This window comes from Penicillium rubens (assembly GCF_028828025.1).
Source record: "Penicillium rubens strain IBT 27055 chromosome Unknown utg000003l_segment0_segment0, whole genome shotgun sequence".
Classification (NCBI taxonomy): Eukaryota; Fungi; Ascomycota; class Eurotiomycetes; order Eurotiales; family Aspergillaceae; genus Penicillium; species Penicillium rubens.
The window spans coordinates 6,779,556-6,792,651 of NW_026890601.1; the positions used below are offsets into that span (position 1 = coordinate 6,779,556).

The following is a 13,096-nucleotide window of genomic DNA, read 5'->3' on the forward strand; positions in this document are numbered from 1 at the left end:
AGTATACAAAGTCCACAGCACGTAGGAAGTAGATATCTGGAAACAGGCAACGACGTTCCGATTCAACTCGACTAGCAGTATTGAAATAGCTTGCGAACGAGCCTTGGCAACCTCTTACGAAGGTCACTAGTGCTCAGCTGCCCAGCTCTTCGTACAAATCACCAGGGCACGTGATTCTGACCACTTCGAGCAACCTCGCAGTCAACTGACTCTTCGGCTTGTCTTCTGCAAGTCTTTCCGTGTGATCCAGAAGGTGAGCCTTTCTTTCAATTTGCCAATTCAGATCTTTAAGCCAACAGTGCGCCCATTGCTAACTCGTTGCCAGCTCGAAGATCATCTTCGATAACGATAAGAAGTGACGTATCAGCTAGCCGACCGCCGCTTTGCTCCACCACGACAGTTTCTCCCCGCTGTCTTTGCACACGGGAATAATGTCGGGCAAAGCGGCGCTGAAAGCTGTGCGAGCAGCTTTGGAGTCGAAAGATTTCCAAGTCGCTGCTGAAAAAGCCAAGGAGCTTGTCAAGAACGAGCCGAACAATTACCACGCGTATGACAATTCCTGTTCCTGTATGAAACATGGCTAACTCGTTATCTTTTTCATAGGAACGTCTTCCTCGGTCTCGCCAGCGATCGATTGAATAAGAACAATGACGCAGAGAACGCTTATTTTGCTGCCACTGCTATCAATCCCAACGATAAAACTGCTTGGCAGGGCTTGGTCTCCCTGTATGAGAAACAGGGTGGTTGCCAGCATGATGGTTATCACAACGCAGTCATTGCTCTTGGGATGATATTCGCCGAGAAGTATGCTTTTATCCCTTTGTATAAAGGACATAGTGCTGACGACTTCTAGCGACGAGAAGGAACGCTGCCAAGATCTGATTAACAAATACACGAAGTCGATGAAGAGCAAAGGGACCCCAACTCAACACAAGCATGCATTGGAACTCCAGATACCGGGCTCGCCCCTGTATGACTTCCTAGAGGGCCGGTTGCCCCGTCCATCCCAAACATACCAGCGACTGATTGAAATCACCGAGCGCCAAGAAAGAGAATTTATCAATCGTGAGATTGGAGAGCGCAGAACGCGCCTTGGTGCTCGAATCGAACAAGTCACCCAGGAAGTTCGGAAAGAAGCTGCCAGCAAGAGCGGTTTGGACCAATATTACCAAGGAATGATTGATTGGACCAACGACGATGCAGTACGCCGTCATTACGAGGAGAAGTTGTTTCAGCGTGCATATGAGGAACTTGGATTTCTGCCTAACGCGGCGAAGGAAGAAAAGAGAGCAGCCGTTTTCAAGGCAGCACATGACATGGTGATCATAAAACATCCGTTCGAACCCGCATGGAAAGTTTACCTGGGGTGGCTGGATGTTAAGGATCTCTCGCAGTATGACGTGGGGCATCTGCGTGAGTACATTGAGTTCTTCCCAGAATCTGGACTCTCGCAAGTTCTCAAAGGCTTTTTGTTGAGCGACCTGTCACCTTTTCCCCGTGACCCATCGGATGAAACACAAGGCAAAGATGCCAAGGACAGCAAGGAAACCGCAGCCACTCAGGCTGATAACGAAGTTGATGACGATGCACCTGCCCCTCAAGATCCTTTCGCCCTTATGGTTGAGGGCTTAAATTCTGCTCGAGATTCAATTCTTGCTCACCGCATCATGGCATATGTTTACCTCTCTTTCGAAGAGTATGGGAGCGTGGTCACTGTTGCTCGTAAAGGATTACTGTACGTTGAGACCTTGGTCAAGTACAGTGGGGTCGAGATCCCCAACACCATCGATGCCTTGAACAACGCACTTGCCAATGCCTTGATCTATTATCAATCTCCCCGGCATCACACGGATGCGAAACAGATATTTGAGGGTATCCTCGAACGGAACCCAACCTCCTCCAATTGCCTGCTTGGTATTGGTCTTATTTTAGAAGAGGATCAGGACTACGCAGAAGCTGTCGACTTCCTGCGCCGATCACTTGAACGCGATCCTTCTAACCTCAAGATTCGTGGGGAACTTGCTTGGTGTGAGGCATTGAATGGCGATCTGGAAGGTGGCCTAGCCAGCCTTCAAGCTACGCTTGATGATCTGCTGGAAGCTCAGCCAGATAACAGGGAGTTCAAATCCGAGCTTTTTTACCGCATTGGGTACTGCCAGTGGGAGCTTGATCCGTCCCCAACCGCGCGGAAAGATCGCAGTGGTGCTTATGCTAGCCTACTTGCCTCCATCCAAACGAATATGAACTTCGCTCCAGCATACACGATCCTTGGTTTCTACTACGCGGACTACAAGAAGGACAAGGCCAGAGCTCGCAGATGCTTCCACAAGGCATTTGAGCTGTCAACCTCTGAAATTGAAGCCGCCGAGCGTCTTGCCAGGGACTTTGCCGACTCAAAGGAATGGGACCTTGTCGAAGCAATTGCGCAGCGGGTGGTTGACTCCGGCAAGGCTAGGCCTTCCCCTGGGTCAAAGCGCCGAGGGTTCAGCTGGCCATATGCGGCTCTGGGGTCTGTTCAGGTTAACAAACAGCAATACAGCAAAAGTATCGTGTCCTTCCAAGCAGCGCTTCGACTCGCGGCAACAGATTACCACTCATGGGTCGGTCTTGCCGAAAGCTATCACCACTCTGGTCGATACAACGCTGCCACCAAGGCTTTTGAGCAAGCGAAACTATTGGAACCTGAGCTTTCAGCTAAAGACAAGGAGCACATATGGTTTGCCAGGTATATGCTGGCAAACGTCAGGCGAGAACTTGGCCAGTATGATGAAGCTATCGCTGCCTACGAAGATGTTCTGAAATCCCGGCCTGATGACATTGGTGTGACTCTCGCGCTTCTTCAGACCCTGACTGAGAGTTCGACGAAGAGCCTTGGCCTGGGCCTCTTCAATGATGCGGCAGACCTCGCGTGCCAAGCTATTTCGGTGGCCACCTCGCTGGCACAGAACCGAAGCGATATCTTCAACTTATGGAAGGCTGTAGGCGATGTCTTCTCCAACTTCTCGTACATGAAGGCCAAGGCTGTGAAGCTGTCTGCTTCCAGTTGCAAGACTTTATTGGCAATTGATCTCGACCCTATGGCCCTTGATGTTATGACCGATATCGATGGCGTTGGAACTGATTGCCTCGCAGGCAATGAAAGTGAAGAGTCCATGCCGTCTGAATTGCACGTTCACCTGCCAATAATCGCTTTTAAACGTGCACTTCATGTCACCATGCATGATGCTCATTCTCAAGCAATTGCCTGGTACAACCTTGGTTGGGCTGAGTACTTGGCCCATCGCACTGCGCAACCGGACCTGACCAAGAAAGGCAAGAAGTCTCGTAAGTTCCTGAAAGCAGCCATGCGGTGCTTCAAGAGAGCAATTGAATTGGAGGCGGGAAATCCCGATTTCTGGAACTCATTGGGTGTCGTCACTGCAACCATGAGTCCCAAGGTATCCCAGCATGCGTTTGTGCGAAGTCTGCATCTGAATGAACGCAACGGCCAAGTTTGGGCCAACCTTGGAGCACTCTACCTCCTCCACGGAGAGTCCTATCAATCGTACAAAATCTTCATGCGCGCGCAGGCCACCGACCCAGATTACTCACTCGCTTGGGTCGGCCAAGGCTTCGTTTCACTTAGTGTTGGCGAGACACAGGAGGCGAAGGGTTATTTCGAGCATGCCTTCGATATCTCGAATTCGTCCGATATTCTCACTAAGCGCCAGTTCAGCCTGGCTTACTTTGATCATCTTACTGAGGCCTCCTCTGACATGTCCGAGCTCATTCAGCCATCCTTCGCACTGCACCAACTCTGCATCCAGGAGCCCTCTAACCTGCCCTTTGTGCACCTTTCTGCCCTGTTGGCAGAGAGAATGGGCGAGACCGCAGATGCCGAGTCTAGCTTGCAGGTTGTGTGTTCAGACATGGAAGACGAGTTCGAAAAGACCGAGTCCCCAGATTCCCTGTCGAGGTATGCCCAAGCAAACGCAGATATGGCTCGTGTCCTGCTTGCACGCCAATCTTATGAAGAGGCTGCGGAGAAGTCCGAGCTCGCGCTCACCCTCTCTGGAGAGGAAGACGCTGAGAAATTCGACCCCGAAGCCTGCAAGAAGCTTCGTCTGTCTGCGCACCTGACCGCTGGTCTAGCATTTTACAACTTGAAGTCTATGGACAAGGCCATCGATATGTTCCGTGATGCCCTCGAAGAGGCAGGGAACGCTCCAGATGTTGTTTGTCTTCTTGCTCAGGTCCTGTGGGCCAAGGGCGGGGAGGAGAATCGGTCTGTTGCTCGCGAGCAACTGCTCGACTGCGTGATGAGTAACCCTACCCATGTCGGAGCAGTCACCCTTTTGGGTGCCATCGCTCTCCTCGATGTGGACCGAGACGCCATTGAAGCAGTTGAATCAGATCTTAACAGCATGGTCTCACGCGATGACATCAGTCTCCACGACCGAGCTAAAATCATCAAACTCCTAAGTGCCATCTCAGCAATGGGACTCAAGGATAATGCAGCCCTCCCTGAGAGCATCAGGCGCATGGGCGATGCCACCGCTGCCGTGATGCTTACACCCGGCCAACCTGCTAGCTGGATGGAGTTGTCGGCAGCATCGCAAAACCCGTACCCATCCGCTATGACTATCAAACGCGCTCTGCGGAGCGTGCCTCCTTACGGTAAACTCGGAGCCGAGGATCTCAGCCGAGCCTACTCGCACACCGGCAAGGTCGGTGATGCCCTCCGAGCGATCATGATTGCCCCGTGGAAACGCAATGGATGGGAGGAGCTGACCCACAATGTACCTACCCCGAACATGTGGACGCGCTCTACAGGACACGGACCGGAGTGACCAGACGATGAGGTAACGGCCCTCCACCTCAAGCGCCGTACAAGCCCGCGCGCGGCGGGCGAACTTGATGCACAGTGTTATTTACTTTAACTGCACATCAGTCTTTTTTTTAGCGAATGAACATGACAATATGAAATTCACATAAGAAATATACCCATTATAGACTAATTGAAACGTAAATTTCATACCGTAATAATGAGTGCGATGTAAAAGAAGCACACTCCTTCATCTGTCCAGCTGCTTAAGCCCATCTTATTCTCTCTCAACGCCTGCAGTTTTCTCCAGCAACCTAGCCTTCCTGCCCTCCCTCCACGGTTTATCCAAAGCCTCAATCTTGCCCCCAAGCAAAGTAACGGACTCCGGAGAAAGCAGCAACATGCCTCTCGCAACAGACGGATTACGGAGCAGGAGCTTCGCCCCAATAGCAAGTTTCTCCAACGCTATCCCATCAATACGCTGCATTTCAATACCCATAACCATAGTTCCCGCTGCATCCTGAAGAATCAGGCGGTGCGGTCCATACCCACTGTTCCCCGACGCACTCGCAGCACCGTTCGCAGGGTTGTTATTCGCACGATTGTTCTCCGATGCCTCGGGGTCTTCGCCTATAGCTATTGTGCGCACGATCTCACGGCCGCGGATTGCCTCGCCGCGCTCAACGCGTTCAATCGCTTCGATCTGGCTCCATAGACTCGTGCCGATGTCTTCAATGTCTAGCACTTGCACGGGGATTGAGCCTTGCAGCCGTCGCTCTTGGACTGCTGGGTTGTGGATGTCGACTGGTAGTACGTATGATCTGTGTTTTGAGAGTGATTCTCTGATATCAGAGGCGAGAAGTCGAAATATAGCCGATTTTGCGAGAGCCGAGGCGGGGATATTGCGTTGTGCTGTGCTGGACGATGATAGGAAGGCATTGAGCCAGGTTTGGGAGACTGGGAGGGATTTTGTGCTCAGTATCTGAGCTGCAATTTGGTCAGGACTAGTCATGATGCCTTGGGCTGCCTTATGATCATATTGGCGCGTATGGGAAACGGAAATAAAGCGGCGAAGTTGGAGAAGCTCAACGCGAAAACAGAAGCACAGACCACCGCTTAAAGCAATTGACCTGGCCCCGACTCTCTCACCTCCGACGACTCCGACACACCTCCCTAACACACTGCAATGTCGACTATTTCATCCCCACGTCCGTCCATTGCCTCCTCCCGAGCCCACTCCCCGGGTCCAACCTCCTCCCGCCCATCACTCGATGTCTTGAACACCAACGTCAGCGGGGGCCTCAGCGCCGCATCTACCCCATCCACTGCACGTGCTCTATCCCCCTCACTCCATCCCCGACGCAATCGCAGCGCCCTGCGAGACTACTACAACCTCAAACCGCCCGGCGCGGACTCATCTGCTTCCCGAGACGTATCTCGCTCTCGGAGTGTGCCGCGGAACACAGATGCAGGAGACATCTCCGACCCAACTGCTTTGACGGCAGGAACGGAGCTCGACAGTGCAGACTTCGACCCGCAGCGGTACGTCGAGCATCTCTTGTCAACATCGTCGCTGGCCACGGTGCTCAAGGCGGAGAACACGTTGGTTGGGGATATCCGCACTCTCGACGGAGAGCGGAAGGCGCTGGTCTACGATAACTACTCCAAGTTGATTCGCGCCGTGGAGACAATTGGTAAAATGCGGCGTAGTATGGATGATCGCAGTGCGCCGTTGACTATGACGAAGACGCTGGGTCCGGCCATTGCTTTTGTTGCTGAGACCGCTGGTGGGCTCATTAAGGAAGGCGAGGAGCAGCGACGGCAAATGAAGGAAGCGAAGGCGGAAGACGAGGCTTCCAGTCAGAAGAATGAGAAGGATACGGTTCGGTGGGTGCTTGCTACACCGCAGAGATTGGAAAAGCTTGTGGCAGAGGACAAACAAGAGGATGCCGAGAAGGACTGGAAAGAGATCCAGCATTTACTCGACGTTTGGGGTGATGTCAAAGGGGTCGCTGAAATTCGGGAAGCGTGTGAGAAAGTCATGAACCGGGCAAGCCACGATGACTGAACACCTGCTTATACACTTTGTTCCGCCATAATCCATGCGGTTGAAGCTCCTCGTCAATGGGCTGCTGTTGAGGTGAGGTATCACTTCGGACTGGGCCGATAGTTGCAGCCATGAATGAGCCGGCTCATTCATGAAGAAAAACCGTTCCCGATCTATGCACATCGTGATCAATGATACCTGCCTCAGCCGGTCCCGCGAAACCCCCCTAGCGAAACTACCGCTGCCCCGGCTTCTGGGAATGCTTTGGGGATACGGCCCACCCTCTGCCACCAAGGCCCGGAGACACATCAAGTGTCATAAATATGTAGATAACTGCGTTCGGAGATACCCACTACAGCACATTAACCGTCAATCATATCTTCATTAATCATAAACAAACCTCACTAAGCCGCAATTCCCATCTATTTCCCCTCAAGCACCTCACGACTCGAATACATACTCGCCTTCAGCCCATACTCATTCTTAGAGCTAATCTCCAGATGAGTAAACGCATCAGACTTGTAGTAAATAGACCGGGGCCCCTTCCCGACAAGGCCAATATCAACCAACTTACTCACAACCCTCTTAACATCCTCAACATCCCCGAAATCCTTCGTATAAACACAAATTAAACGACTCTCTCCACCACCATCATCAGTAGCAACTTTCGCCACATCCCCAAGCTCCCCCTTCTCCATAGCTCTAACAACAACCCCCCAGACCTCATCAACCTGGTCAACAGTCGGAAAAAGCATCCACTTCCCACCAATAACACCCGTCTCCCTCGCAAGATCAAGAATACCCCTCTCTAGCTCCCTCCGCATCGGATTTAATTTCCGAGTCAAGGCAGCCGTAGTCTTCGCACCAGACTTATCATGCTTCTCGCGCAGCATCGCACTCTCATCCTCATACTCCTGGAGAAGCTCCCTGCCTTTCCTAAGTAGAGTGGGAACATCTCCCTCCGGCCTCGGCGACATATGCGGGTTGTACATCCAGATCCAGGGGCCTACGCTTGCAGATTCTGTTGTTGATGGCGGAAGACGTGATAGAAATCGAGCTATGGGCTCGGTCTTCCCGCGCTGGTTGCGCGGTATGCTGTCTGCTTCTGGGGATGCATTGTCCATGGAAATGTCTGATGATGCGGCCTTTGCGCGTGTCGGCGCGCGCAGATGCTGCTGGATGGTTGATAGAAGCTTCTGGTGGGTTCCTACCCAGAATGGCTCTGGGTCGTAGGATGAGACTTGTGCTTCTAGTTGTGTCTTCTCATCGTCGTCGCCTGGTATTGGTTAGCTGGCTTCCTGGGGTTGGGGTCTGAGATGAGTTTACCGTAGAAGCTTGACTCGTCGGAGAATATTTCATCGACTACTGTGGTTGATTCCATGGTTTAGACGGTGCTGGATGATAATACGATGCTCTGGTAGTGTAATCGGGGATGTGGAGGAAGTAGTTAAGTAGAGGTGGGCACGATCTGATAAACAGCCCGCATTTGAATTCCCGGACTAGTTACACCGTCTACTCCCTAACCAGTCCAATCAATCTATGAAGGTCTCATGGTAAAATTTAAATTTTTGTTGAAATACAACCGGAAATCTCTTTTAGTTCAATATCTACATATGCTTTTATTAGTTGCACCAAATATTTGTTTCGGTTCCGAAGATGGAGAGGGACTGGCTGGTAAATACCAGCTACCCGGAGATGCCAATGAGGATGAAAATCAGAACGGCGGTCGCAGCGTGAACGGCGGGCGAGACAGCTTTATGAGGATGAAACCACACAGGGGGAGATTACTGACGACGAACTCGTCAGCAAGCACCAAGAAGGCTTCCATCCAATGTACGCCGGGGACGGGGACGGGGGCGGGGACGGGACTCTCCTGGTTGGCATAGTGTTGATAAACAACCACGTGGGGACTCGGCTAACCCTAGCAAACTAGCTCTATACATATCATGTGATTTAGGGGCAGGCCGATCGCAGAAGTACTCTGTGGCTGGAGATGTTCGGGGGCTGTGTTTTTCACGAAGGCAATACCATAACTAGAAAGTGACACTTGTATTGAAAACTGACTGCCAAGAGCGACCCTTCCGAAAGGGGTTTAACTTCGTGCCAGCAGCCAAACGACTGCGCCAACAGTCATCCCCTCCTTTATCCAATAGCTAGGTAGTCATAGCATCTGAATACATTCCAACTTGGCGCAACTTCAAGTTATCGATATCAACAAGCATTCCTTCTCTATTGGCAATTTATGTCAGCTTATTTGGCACCGGCAATGCCTGGCCACACCTGGTCAACAAACTTGACCAGGTCCGCCTTCAATTCATCAGGTCGCTCTAGTGCCGCGAAATGACCACCCTGTAGTAGACCAGCGTTAGTCTCGAGTCTCAGGTCGATTAATTGTTGCATTGCATACCTTCTGATGCTGCTCCCAGAACACCAAGTCTCCAGTTGTTTCAATCCACGAACGTGGCAGCCGAGCAAGCTCCATAGGAAAAGAAGAAAATCCAAATGGCTTGTGTATATACCAACTGGGATCATTGGAAGCTGGAATCGGTGGCGGAGGATAGTTCTATTTGATCCCATCAGATATATACTTGTGGGGGCCGGAAGTATTCGAGGACACTCACCTGTCGATAAGCATAGATAGCTCGAGGGAACGTCTCCGTAAGCCAGTACAAAGTGACAGACTCCAAAATGTCATCCGGGGCAATCGGATCGTCGGCCCATTCTAGGAACTTTTCTCCAATCCTGTGTGTGTCAGTTCTGCAGCTGTCAATGTCAACTACACTTTGCTTTGCACGACTCACCACGCTAGTAGAGCAATAGGGCTCGATGACAAAACGTGTCCGATGGTGCTGGGTCGAGTGCCATGCTCCATCGCATAGCCAGCGCCAGTAGTCATGAACTTCGTCATCCTCTCAATGCCCTCTATCTCAAAGGCATTCAGGTGGTCGTCTGTCATGCCGTCCGGCTTTCTCATGAAAACCACATTGACTGGCTTATATTGGCATTCTTGTCCTTGGGTAACATTCATGAAGAAATTACTCACCGTGCACAGCTATACGGTAACTTTCAGAAAAGGTTCAATGGTCAGAATATTATAAATGCTCCATACCTTTGCAGCTCTCGTGGTCCACGCCCAAATGCCTAGCAATCCGACTTCCAATATCACCCCCCTGGACAACATATCCGCTCTCAAAGCCGATGTCTTTCATCAATTGATCCAACACGCGGGCAACATCACCTGTTCCAAAGTCCCTATCCAATGGAGGCCCAGAGGAAAATGCGTAACCTGGCAACGAAGGTACAATCAAGTGATAAGGCAAGGTTTCTGGCGTGTACTCGTCTCGGAACCTTTGCAGTATAGGCAAGAACTCGAGGAAGCTCCCTATAGTACAGTATGTCAGTTCCATACATACTAAGGTTGTTTATCTTCTTTGAGATTAAGGCCACTGTATAGACCTACCAGGCCATCCATGCAACAACAACAGAGGAATAGCATCCTTCCTTTTCGAAAACAACCCTACAAAATGAATCGTGAGACCTTCGATCTCCGTCGTGTATTGAGGGAAACTATTGATTCGATCCTCGGAGGATTTCCTAGTGTGACAATTCAGTCCTGTGTCGAATATGATGCACTGTGGTGTCATTACCAGTTGTAAGACTTCAGCCACCGATCCCGCATCGTCACTAGCCAATCCGTTGAGACACCATAGCGATGGTCCGTTTGGGAATTCTCGTAGGTGCGCGGTGCGATTTTCGCTATCTTTATCAACGTCTCGAGTTCGTCTAGTTTGGCTTGGGGGATGGTGGCCTTGAATGGTGTGAGGGAGGCTGTCGCCTTAGAGGGCGGGGTGCTGAATGGCAGTGACATTGAGAAGTAGATGACTTTTATCTTCCAGAGCTGGATGTTGTTGGATACGCATTCTTATAGGATTGGGCTCTTAGGCGACCGCGTCATGTGCGGGGTTCCTAATCGGAACGACTGCAGGCTTACAAACGCATTTCGGTTCTGAGCAGGTGGATTTGGATGTACTGGGTTGCGAGGAATTTACCAGACTCTAGCATATATGTGCGTCTCATTTTCTATTTCAATTGTACCATACGGCATATATTTACCAATCTTGCTGAAGTATTTATCACAATAAACGACTTTTAGGGCTCGTTTCACGCATACGTATCAACTGCCTGAATGTTCAAGCTGAGGCTTCGGGGGCTTCGAGTGAGGGCAAGGTATCCAGCCAACGCCAGGAAATCAGAGCCTGGATAAGGCAGGTAATAGCTGCACCGAGTGAGTAAATCGAGCGGCACGTTATTAGACAAGGGACTCACCTAATGCCACAGTCATGTAGAAGAAGCCAACACCTTCAAATAGTGAACCGGTCAACAAAGGCCCGAGCATCATACCGAGACTGTATCCCACTTCAGTCATGGAAAACACTCGCAGGTTACTTTTGTTGGCCTCGAATATATGCGGGTCTTTTGCTTCCATATCCTTGACAACATCTATATTGAAGAAACCACACATTGTTTAGTGTGGCAATGGAGGAACATAAACCAAGATGGAATCACTCACAGGCTAGTTGCACGGCTCCTACGCCGCGCACAAGAGGTAGAATACTACCTAAAGCAATCAAGCTGCTGGTGAAGATAGACTTCCCAGCTGCATGTCCTCCGGCCCAAGGGAAGTGGGCATCTCCGGGCATCCCTAGAAGTAGGAGTAGAGGGATCATGGCAAGCCAGCCGAAAACGGTGGGTCCCCGTATTCCGATTCGGTCGCGAAGCCATCCAGATGGGCCGCTCAGAACGATATTCGGGACTTGGAGACAGAAGAACATCGTACTAATGAGTAAACTCTTCCAACCGAATGCTTGTCTTAGGTGGACGGGGAGAGTGTTGTTAATGCCAGACATGAGCGAGGAGACAACAACAACGTTGGCCAACGCCGTCAACACACGGGGTTCAGAGAGCATAGCTCTGTAGTATTCCTGTTTGAGGTTATGCTTGCTCTCCACTCCAGACTCATCTGGGTTGACCATAGACAGTGTATCAGAAAGCAGAGCAGTCGATTCTTCTGGGCTACCGTTGCTGGGAACTGAAGTGGCAGCAGGTTTGCTCAAAGCATCAATGTTTGAATATCCGGGGCCAGGCTCAATCATGACCAGACGGGCAATGATATCCAAGACAAGTACGATCAAGGGAAGTGACCAGGCGGCCCAGTAGCCAAATAGCTGGAGCAATGCGCCACTCACTGTTGGCCCGCCGACAATTCCTGCAGTTACAAAGGACATGGCCGTCCCCATTGACTGCCCGAGATGTTTCTTGTCCACATTGTTTGCCAATAGAGCAAATCCAACCACCCAAGTGGCGGCGCCTGCCATAGATTGCAGGATGCGACCAAGGAAGAGGAGCCAAACTATTCACCGTAGTCAGCTTTAAAGAGTTGTCATCGAGATTAGTGGTGCACATACGAGACGGGGCAAGAGCAATCATAAGAGTTCCAATGAAACATCCTGCTAGAGCGATCAACAGTGGTTTCTTCTGGCTCGGAGTCTTCTCGGCAAGGTGAGCGACAATCGGAGCAGAGACGAGACCGATAAACCCATGTGTGGCGAGCAAAGCTGTGGTATACGACTGAGTCTGTGACGGAGCAAGATGCAGTCGCTCTTCAAGCATATAACTTAAGATCGGAGTAAGAAACCCGTAGAGAAATGTCTCTGATGGAGTTTTAGTGTGACTCAGATGTGAGAGAAGCCTGGAGCCCTCTAGGGCTGGAGTGAAACCACACACACATACCTGCGAATAAGGCAACAGTGATGGATGAAACCACCAGAAGCCGAGATGAACGCCATCTATAGCCCCATGGCTTTGTATCGTTCATTTTAATACAGTGAGAGCTTGACGGGAGAAGAGAGAAAAAGTGGGGGGCAGGGAAGAAATTAGTTAAGTACCCAGGTAGTTTTCAGGCGGTAGCAAATGAAATAATATCTTCGCATTAAGCTAACTCATGGAGATAGCAGAATTCTTTGCTTTTACGAGCCCTGCACGTTTAGCTCCCCTCTCTTGGGCTGTTGACGGGATTGTATTGGCAATGAGTCAATTTAGATCCTCGCGGCTTGGCCGAACATCGTGATCGACGCCTCACTGCACCTATAATGAACATCTACTGCAATTCATCCTCCCTGCATATACAAGGAGTCTAATACAGAAACGAGGACTTATGTGTCACACTTAGAGTTCACGGCCTTTGC

At 50.8% G+C, this 13,096-nt stretch overlaps 6 protein-coding genes across 6 annotated transcripts; 2 read left to right on the forward strand and 4 right to left on the reverse strand.

Moving 5' to 3' along the window:
• Positions 1-431: 431 nt before the first annotated feature.
• Positions 432-4,829, forward strand: N7525_008825 (SKI complex subunit tetratricopeptide repeat protein SKI3; the record flags this gene model as incomplete). Its single annotated transcript, XM_002562889.2, has 3 exons — positions 432-547; positions 604-804; positions 854-4,829. The coding sequence occupies 3 exons, from the start codon at positions 432-434 to the stop codon at positions 4,827-4,829; spliced, it is 4,293 nt and encodes a 1,430-aa protein (XP_002562935.2).
• A 252-nt stretch (positions 4,830-5,081) lies between these two features.
• On the reverse strand, positions 5,082-5,816 carry N7525_008826 (OB fold domain-containing protein; the record flags this gene model as incomplete). Its single annotated transcript, XM_002562890.1, has 1 exon — positions 5,082-5,816. The coding sequence occupies one exon, from the start codon at positions 5,814-5,816 to the stop codon at positions 5,082-5,084; it is 735 nt and encodes a 244-aa protein (XP_002562936.1).
• A 174-nt stretch (positions 5,817-5,990) lies between these two features.
• N7525_008827 (COG1/VPS51 family protein) lies at positions 5,991-6,872 on the forward strand (the record flags this gene model as incomplete). Its single annotated transcript, XM_002562891.1, has 1 exon — positions 5,991-6,872. One exon carries the CDS (start codon positions 5,991-5,993, stop codon positions 6,870-6,872), a length of 882 nt encoding a protein of 293 aa, XP_002562937.1.
• Positions 6,873-7,273: 401 nt separating this feature from the next.
• On the reverse strand, positions 7,274-8,232 carry N7525_008828 (DUF1917 domain-containing protein; the record flags this gene model as incomplete). Its single annotated transcript, XM_061214512.1, has 2 exons — positions 7,274-8,127; positions 8,178-8,232. 2 exons carry the CDS (start codon positions 8,230-8,232, stop codon positions 7,274-7,276), a joined length of 909 nt encoding a protein of 302 aa, XP_061068943.1.
• An 869-nt stretch (positions 8,233-9,101) lies between these two features.
• N7525_008829 (epoxide hydrolase family protein) lies at positions 9,102-10,719 on the reverse strand (the record flags this gene model as incomplete). Its single annotated transcript, XM_061214513.1, has 8 exons — positions 9,102-9,200; positions 9,259-9,414; positions 9,473-9,593; positions 9,653-9,839; positions 9,895-9,903; positions 9,961-10,233; positions 10,312-10,445; positions 10,499-10,719. 8 exons carry the CDS (start codon positions 10,717-10,719, stop codon positions 9,102-9,104), a joined length of 1,200 nt encoding a protein of 399 aa, XP_061068944.1.
• A 322-nt stretch (positions 10,720-11,041) lies between these two features.
• N7525_008830 (uncharacterized protein) lies at positions 11,042-12,521 on the reverse strand (the record flags this gene model as incomplete). The annotated part of the gene is made up of 4 exons (XM_061214514.1): positions 11,042-11,127; positions 11,178-11,351; positions 11,422-12,261; positions 12,317-12,521. 4 exons carry the CDS (start codon positions 12,519-12,521, stop codon positions 11,042-11,044), a joined length of 1,305 nt encoding a protein of 434 aa, XP_061068945.1.
• Between the last annotated feature and the right edge of the window lie 575 nt (positions 12,522-13,096).